We start from the raw sequence: 9,438 nt of genomic DNA on the forward strand, positions 1-9,438 counted from the left end.
TAAGGTGTTCCTATAAAGTCGGTCAAAAAAATATCGTAATAAACAATATGTGCAAATTGTACACAATGTTACTTAACTATATTATCTAAGTCAGAAACTTACATTTAAAAACACGCCTCGATTAAGTTCTAGAAGTTAATGTCAGTCAACCTTAAGATTTTTACAGAATTAAAATTTTCCAGGTCAAAGACTCAATTTTTTTTCACAGTGGACGCAAATTTTTTTTATTAAACGTTATTTGGTATACGGACATATTTTTATTTTTAATGGGTTCGCAAGAACTGATACTGGTCGCGTATGTGAACTGCAGCGCACATCAGTCTTATAAAAAACACTTTTATAATAATTGTATTAAATTAGTATAGTAATAAATAAATAAGTAACAGTTAGCTTAAAATTAATCTAATGATTTTTTAAATTCCATTGTGTACCTTAAGTCAAATGATATACCTACGTAAAAGTTTCAAGTCCTCGAAAGAACTATCTATGAGGAAATCCGTATTCAATTTTAATGTCTTACCTACACAAATTAAGTTTGTATACATTAATTTTAACAACAAAATAATTAAATTTTTTTGTAATATTGACGAATTTCTTTATAATTTAATCTTTAGACGTTCATATAACAAAATATGGGTACAAACGAATAAATTCTACTCGTACCTAGCCATCTAGGTATATAACTTGTTTAATATTAAAAACAAAATTTAAAATCTAATAGGTGTATTATCATTCTGCATATAAACTCAATGATATAAATTTATTAATAATGAGTAATTTTATAAATTACGTTCAATGTTATATATAGCCATTTCTCGGAGTCACGGAGTGTGTTGTAGAATATCCCGTGTGCACATTATAGAATAATAATAAGCTTGTAGAACATTGGATACTTGTAAGTATTTTATGACCTGTTATTATCATTATTGTGGTGAATGGTGATAGCATAAATTAAGATTTTACATCTTATTTTTTCCGTTATAAATCATGCGTGATTATACATAATAGGTACCTACTTATTTATAGCTATTTATCTATAATATAAATATATCATATTATTTCATATACTATTGCAGTGATCCATAATATTAGATACACTCCTATACTCTATATTATATGTGATTATATCATATTATTATCTTTAGCGCATTTAGTTGTCACTTGTCATTGATTTTTTGAATGATAATGCACCCAAACAAAAAAACACAGAGTAACTTGAATGTTTAAGATAAATAAAACATGTTTTAGACGGTGATATATTGGGTATATTATGGTATATTTTAATTATTTATTAGGCATGCTTTTGGGGAATTTTTTTCAGATAAATATAGTTAAGTACGAGTAATAATAAAAAAATTAATTGAAATAAATAACGTAATGGTATGCATAAATAAAACACATTTTAAACATGTTCTATTAAATTCAGGTGGTCTACAGCCTTCACAGCTACACCCATAAATTCATAAATGCTATATTGAGTTAGATTTTCCAGATATTTTTTTAAACAAAATACACTTTGTTTTTGAAAGTTTTTGTACTACATGTATAATTATATACCTCTTTATATTATTATTTGAGGTAATTACCAACACGAAAAAAAATAAAATGTAAAATTGAACAGATTTATTAGTTTTATTTTTAAGCTTAATGATTTATGATAAGAATTTTGAAATTCGGCAATAAATGGGTTATGGAAAATACGACATTGTCAACAAATCTAAACCGTATATATAACCGGTATATGACCGTACTAATATTTTTTTTAAATATAATACATACAAATATATTTATTTAAATTAATATATCATTTTATAAGTTAAGAACATTTATTTTATAATCTCAGAACTACAGTAAACATTGATTTTTATCCTCATAATCTATTTTCTCTTTATTAATTAAAAATTTTTTTTTTTTTTATTTGGGTTAAGGCTTCGACTACTCAGGTCATTAGCCTGTGGTACTGTAGGGAAGGGGGGGTACTGTAGATTTGTTTACTCGTGATTTGTTTTGGCAGAATTTTTAATTTGGGCACCCGTAGGTATCTGTCATGCCCGGGTGGGGGATGGCGGCACTTGTTCTCCGGACACCGTGACTTGCACGGAGAAAAATTCCGCCCGGTGGTCGAGCATCGAACTCGGACCGGCTGTGCCGAATCCGTCGCGTTAGACCGCTCGCCACCTCGTCCCCCATTAGATAATTTACATAATGCTATATCGATGTTTATTAAAATCATAGCTATCACATAATTGAAATAAAAAAAATTGATTGTATTTACTATGTTTATGTCAAACATCAAATAGATAAGCTTTAATCTGACCAAAATGTATCGAGAAAAAAATCGTTGTTTCAATTAATTAGTTATCTTAATAATTTACCTTACTTTTATGCAAGGATGTTTATATTTAAATTGCGAAATTAAATATCTGATAAAACCTTTAACGAAATGTGTACTTGTAATTTGTATTTATAGTTTATGTTTGATACCTTAAAACTTAAACTTTAAGAATACGGATTATCTTCAAAAATGACACAATATTATATCTTATATAAAAAAAAGTAGTTAATAGTTTGAAAAAAGGACATTTAAATTTAGTTACAGTGAATATTATTAAGATAAAATTAATAGTACCTATTAGATTAATTAAAAACATTCTAATTTAATTTAATGATTTATATTAATATATTTTTGTTTCAGTAAAATTTTCTGTCAAGGACCTATTCTGCATACCGTACAGATGTCTAAATTATTTCATGATTCTAAGACTTTTGTGGACATGAAAACTAAATGCAACTATGATGTTATTGAAAACCTCTTCATTTCAACCGAGTGGAGCAAAGATCTAAACATTCTGAATGAAACCATCAACACATGTTTCGAGAAAGGAGATTCTGAATTAAAAAAATGGATTCCTACTGATTGGGTCCAACATCCAAAATTTCTTGAAAGCATTAAGGATAACGATTTAAAAGACTGGGCACGTAAAATAAATGTAATATGGACAGAACTCGGTAGAACGATCATAGATGACGTCCGCTTGAAACCCACGAACTATTCATTAATCTACGTTCCAAATCCCTTTATAATACCAGGTGGTAGATTCCGTGAAATTTATTATTGGGATTCGTTCTGGATAATTAGAGGCTTATTAATATGCGAAATGCATATTACTGCAAAAGGTATGATAAGTAATTATATCTCAATGATTAAAACGTTTGGACATGTACCAAACGGAGGTAGAATTTACTATGCTAAGCGATCTCAGCCCCCTATGATTACACCCATGATCAAAAGTTATGTCGATGCAACAAATGACATGACATTTGTGATAGAAAATATTCATGCATTAGAAATTGAATTCCAGTACTGGATGACACAGCACAACGTAACAATTAGCAAAAACGGAAAAAATTACACGCTTGCAGTATACAGGGATTATTCAACAGGACCACGGCCCGAATCATACAGGTAAATACAGTTTTGTATTTCATAGAAGTTATCTCAAGTTTAATTTATGGGCTTATAAATATTAATTGATGTTAATGATTATTTCTGATTGAACACTAGCATGGGGGGAATTAATAATTCACGTTTTGTTATGATTTCAAAATTATTTAATTTTTCTGTGGCACAGTGTATATTAGGTACTACCTATTTGCCTACGAATCATACATATGTAATTTGGGTTATTAGTAAATATCTATAAATTTCAAATTTTTATAATTTCAAAATATGTTTTGTATAACAGGGAAGACATCACGAAGGCACAATTCTTTAAAACTGAAAGTGAAAAAGAAAATTTTTACTCTGAGCTCAAGGCTGCAGCGGAATCGGGTTGGGACTTTTCGAGCCGTTGGTTCATCCTAAATGGAACAAATAAAGGTAAATAACTTACTAGTTTTTGTATTTATTATAAATATTTCCAACGACGCTTAAAATCGTTCAAAATGAATTGTGCTTTTTGCGTTTGCTTAATTATCGGTAAAAAAAGTTTCCTCTGTTAGATACTGTAAAAGTAACAACAAAATAAAATAAAAACGCCATTTATTTTAAAACAATAGATTTGGGCTCAGCGTACTTACTTCTATGTACTTATAACTCTACCGGACATTTTTCCTTGTATCTATAGCCCAAGCGAATATTATGTATACATGGTTTTTATTTCTTACTATCATTAATATTATTTTACAAAATACACTTTATTTTACCACGCGGGTGTGGAAAATGTGTAGGTAGTGTATAACAATACATTAATATTATAGTTAGGTACCTGTAGAATAAAATCTATAGTTTGAAAAATTATTCGCAAAACCTACCTACTATTAAATAGTGATTTAAGTTCGAAAAAATTTCAGTTTTGTTATTTTCTTAAAAAATACTTACCTGGTATGTTCATTTGACACAAACAAATTAACTTCCGAACATTTCTCAAATCACCTTTAATGTATAGCTCTGAACAAATATGTTAAATAACATTATATCGTATTATTTCTTTCATATAATTACAAATTTTATTTGAGCATTTGTGGCCTTTCTATTACACATATTATCACTTAATTATAACTATTTAATAAATTTGATCCAAACTAGTTTACATAAAAAATCTTGCATGTAGTGTTAAATTCATTAATTCATTCGGAATACTTAAAAACTACCTAAATATAATAAATTAAAAATGCATGTTGGATTTAAAATTGTTAATTTTGTATTTACATTTCTTTTATAGAAATATACGTATTAGAAATTGTTGAGTAGGTGGGTTTTATAAATAGAAATCTAAATCCATTTGAATAAAATAGTGATATTTTTAGTATATCAACTTACTAAAGTTTAAAAATCATACCAAGCATCATATTACATATTATAGCCTAACTTTTAACCTTTGTAATTTTTAACTTAACTGTTGTATTCTTAACAAATTTGACGTGTTACCTTCGAGCTTATTTTATTAATTAATTGTTTTAAATTATTAATTGTATACTAACCAATTATTTATAATTTTGTTGCGTTATGAAATATTATAATTCATAAAAATGTCCAAGTATATTAATGATTTGTGCAGATTTATAATTATTTTCTATTGATATATAATAGGTATTACTATATATTAGGTATGTATAGTATAATATAGTCGTATAGGTAAGTTAATTTACAATAGTACGAGTTACAGGGTAGTGACTATATAGTGGGTGTTACTAATTTACGAATTACGATTCGGTGTCTTATGTCCTAGCTGGTTCATGAGACAAACAAAATAGGTAGCTTATAATTTTGACCGCCTATTATATTTATTATTTAAATAATAGTTGTAAAATTATGAACATAGGTCGAACACAGATTATTCAATACAACATTGGACATATACTTATATATTATTATTATTTATTGATATAAAAATGTAATATAATAATAATTAAAATGTATAATCATATAATACAATTTCCGATTTCTTATATTATAATATGGATCTAATATGTACCTACTGCGTATTCGTGTACCTATAAATATTAATTAGGTAGTGTTCTTGTCGCCATTACACACATATTACACACACACATTACTTGGAATAATTAAAATTAAAATTTACTAATAGGAAAATAATATTTAAAAATATGTAGATATAAAAATCGGATAGCCAAAATGGAAAATAATGAAATATATTAATATAACTAGGTACTATAACTTGTAGGTTCAGTTATAATTATACTATTTTAGCTGACCACTTCTTTAATTATTGGGGGAATAGTTCAGTGAATAGTTGATTTGTCAACTACCGGCCCTAAATTCTCTGTAAATACTACTTGCGGCTATGTCTCATATTATATGGGCCCTAATCATAAGTACATTATAAGTTAAATTAATTTCATCTAAGTTAATTCGTCTAAAATCTAAAATCGTCCAAAAAATATATAAGTTGTTTTTTAGCTTTACTTTACTTACATCTTCTTAAATTAACTATTAACTTGATGAGTTGAAGCTATATATAGTGGTAAGTGTGTAGATTGTATAAATCTCGTTATGTTAAAACTCGGAGGAAACAGAAATAAGTTTGAGATATTGAGTCTCACACGGCTACACAGCCATTTGTTGTTTCCGTCTTAAAAGTGCGTAAGCAGATCACGTTTAGCTTCGTTAGTTTAAAAATAAGGGTGACTGACCTACTATTTAACTTGATGGAAAGAATATTATCTGTGTTTGTGTGTAGGTTTTTAAGATGGTTAAATTTTTTAACAAGTTATGCGTATATAAGATGGTGTAAATTATAAATGCTTATAACTCACTTGAAAACTGAATATATATATAAAATTGAAATAACTCAAGTGATCTGCTGAGCGTAAATTTGCAATTTTACATACTTGTAAGATGGAGATAACAGATATCTTTGTAGCGGTTCTTAATGTAGTTACATAATGTTAATATTACTTCAATTGGATTTAAATTGAGATAGATTAGTTAAAAGTTACTCGTATTTTTTTCGTTAACTCATTAAGTTAAAAGTTAACTTTAAAAAAAAAACTTAGCGTTAGTGTAAAGTTAAAATTTGCTAATCAAAAATAAAAAATTCCAGACATATAAAATGCTTTATTATAATTTAAAATGATACATCAAAGTAAAAACCCATTCAAAAATTGTCATTATTCTTCGAACAAAAATTAACTTAATTTAGATACTTTTGAAATAAAATTAACTTGAAATTAACACGTTAATCTTGAAAAAAGTAACTTATTAAGTTAAAAGTTAATTTGAAAAAAAAAAATTAACAAGTTAATTAATTTAATTAAAATTAATTTCACGTTTTAACTTAATTTTAACTTTAACTCGTAAATTCCCAGCCTTGCTAATATATACCTACTACGATAAAAACTACTTAAACATTATGAAATTTGAAACAAAATATATACCCACTCTTCAGTCTTCACGAAAAAGTTTTTCTTTTTAAGACCGCTTTTCCTTAATTTATTTAAAGCGTTTTAGTGGGAGAAAATATAAACAAAAAGTATAGAAATAAAAATATTTGTCTATAATTCAGTTTATTTTATTTCAAAAATATCATGTGTTCTAAAAAATAATAAGATATCACTAATTTAATGAAAAATTTTTATGATAAAATATATTATAAAAGTTGTAGGTACATATAGTTGTATTTCTGAACATTTTTAAATTTTCTAAAAAGGGAGTGAAGTTGGCATGTAAATTAACGCAGATGACGAATTAAGCTTGGATAAAAATGTATATAATATATATAATTGCGCGTCATAAATAAAATGTAAAGCATAGCTTATATATTTTTCGTCGCCTTCAATAGGCTTTTCTGTATATTACAATATTTTTAACTAAAGCTTATTAAGCAGCTTGTTAGTCACCAATTATATCACAAATATAGGATCACGGTGGATGGTTGCATTATTTTTGTTAACATCGGTATATATTTTCATCTAATTTATTTGTTAAAATAAAATCAATTTATTAGTTTAGGACTGTTTTATAAGTTTAAACAAAGCTTAAAGTATTTGTTAGTAGGTACCAACAAAACTACAATACTGCATTGTATATGATAAAATGTCAATTATATAAAGAACTATCGTAAATACTAAGATATTAAGAATATAATGTCAGAAGGTTATGTCTATATATGATGTGGTCATTATTACAATTATAAATATTACCATTATTACCAATATTTTTCTCTTTTCGTGCACTATTTCAACATAGTTTCATTCACTATATATTTAATGTATAGAATATGAAAATTTATTCGAATTACAGTAGGCTTAACTTATAGTTATACTTTCTAAAGTCTATGTCATAAAAGATGTGTACCTAAAATGTGTTATCACGTTTATTATACTCAACTGGTAAACGTTTTATTTATTATATTTCTTCTAGAAACATGTTCACAACGATTAATATGAAGCATAATATTAGTTTTATTTTACTTTTATCTGTCATACACATAATTAAAACTTGATCCCGAATTTGATAATACACAACGTCTCAATGATATGAAATATAATAAGGTACTTCATTTCGGATCAAGATAATATATGATTTTCATATTCCCCACATCGGTTGGAAAATGATTTAATTTTGTTACCCTATAATTTTTATTTTTATTTTTTTTATCTAATTTACATTAAAAAATGTAATATTTGAACTCAATGGTAAACGAGCGGTGTATTAAATATGTAAATATATTTTATGTGTGTATCATTATAAAATGGGAAAGAGGAGTGAGATAAAGTGTCACTAAATCGGATAATAGGTATTGTCTTAGGTTATGATGTGGTCAAAAAAGTTGCATACAATAACTGATGTCATTGTATGATTGCAGGAGACATCACAAATACAAAAACGAGGTCAATTGTCCCGGTAGAGTTAAATGCCTTAATGTTTTGGAATGCAAAAATATTGAGTGATTTCTACCGAGAGATGAATAACACTGTAAAAGCTTTAGAATACGAAAACATTTCTTTGGAATGGAACGAAGCAGTGACAGCTGTTCTTTGGGATGAAGAAATCGGAGTGTGGTTAGACTTCGATGTAATTAATAATGTTAAACGTAAATATTTTTATCCTACAAACATATCACCATTATGGACTGGATGCTATGCAAAAAACCAAACCGAATACTTCGTCACAAGAGTGCTTGACTATTTGAACAAAGCGGATGTACTGAAGACTCTTGGGGGCATACCAACAACACTCAGCAAATCGGCTGAACAGTGGGATCAGCCGAATGCTTGGCCTCCCCTCCAGTACATCACAGTTATGGCGTTAGAGAGCACTGGTCATAAAGACGTGAAAAAAATTGCGTCAGAACTAGCGTCCAAATGGTTATGCACAAATTATGTTCCATTTTACAACACTTCTAAGATGTATGAAAAAGTAAGTCCGATTTGATGAAACAGCTGAATAAAACAATTTATAGGGTAGAAAGGGGATACTGTGCAGTGTAAACTATATTATTTTAATTTATTATAAATATAGGTACATTTCATTAGGCTGTTTTTGACTATCAATTTATATTAATAATTCACAACGTACATAACCATCATAGGGGTATAACTATTTGAGGCAAATGCTTAAAGTTGCTAAAAAAATTTGTGCACAAACATATCAATTGGTCTGCAGGACAGTAATTGAAAATGGTATAGGTGGTTTAAGTGATAGGCAGGTTTCGGGTGAATTGTAGACTGTAGGGTCTAAAATACATCTGATTTCAGTGGACACACCACGCACTTTTTAATTTCACTGTTACATTTGGGCTTTGACAGTTTTCTTTATCAAAAAAAACCTTTGAGGGTTCAAACACACAAAATCCCTCCTCCCACTACTTTTATATACCACTTACCATGGAAGTGTGTTATCGAGATAACTTTTATAATTATTATTATAAAACAAAATAACTATCTATTTCTATAAAATCCTATTTATGATTA

The 9,438-nt window shown here is 27.5% G+C and overlaps 1 protein-coding gene across 1 annotated transcript; it reads left to right on the forward strand.

The window, feature by feature from the left end:
- The first annotated feature begins 2,735 nt into the window (after positions 1 to 2,735).
- LOC132937479 (trehalase-like) lies at positions 2,736 to 8,899 on the forward strand. Its single transcript, XM_061004302.1, has 3 exons — positions 2,736 to 3,466; positions 3,747 to 3,880; positions 8,331 to 8,899. Exons 1-3 carry the CDS (start codon positions 2,736 to 2,738, stop codon positions 8,897 to 8,899), a joined length of 1,434 nt encoding a protein of 477 aa, XP_060860285.1.
- The last annotated feature ends 539 nt before the right edge of the window (positions 8,900 to 9,438 follow it).

This window comes from Metopolophium dirhodum, chromosome 1 (genome assembly GCF_019925205.1).
Source record: "Metopolophium dirhodum isolate CAU chromosome 1, ASM1992520v1, whole genome shotgun sequence".
Classification (NCBI taxonomy): domain Eukaryota; kingdom Metazoa; phylum Arthropoda; class Insecta; order Hemiptera; family Aphididae; genus Metopolophium; species Metopolophium dirhodum.

Excerpts from the sequence above, each read along its gene's own strand:
- LOC132937479 (XM_061004302.1), top strand. The coding sequence starts at position 2,736 with ATGTCTAAATTATTTCATGATTCTAAGACTTTTGTGGACATGAAAACT. Across the intron at positions 3,467-3,746 it reads CCACGGCCCGAATCATACAG|GGAAGACATCACGAAGGCAC; the intron begins GTAAATACAGTT and ends TTTGTATAACAG. Across the intron at positions 3,881-8,330 it reads CCTAAATGGAACAAATAAAG|GAGACATCACAAATACAAAA; the intron begins GTAAATAACTTA and ends GTATGATTGCAG.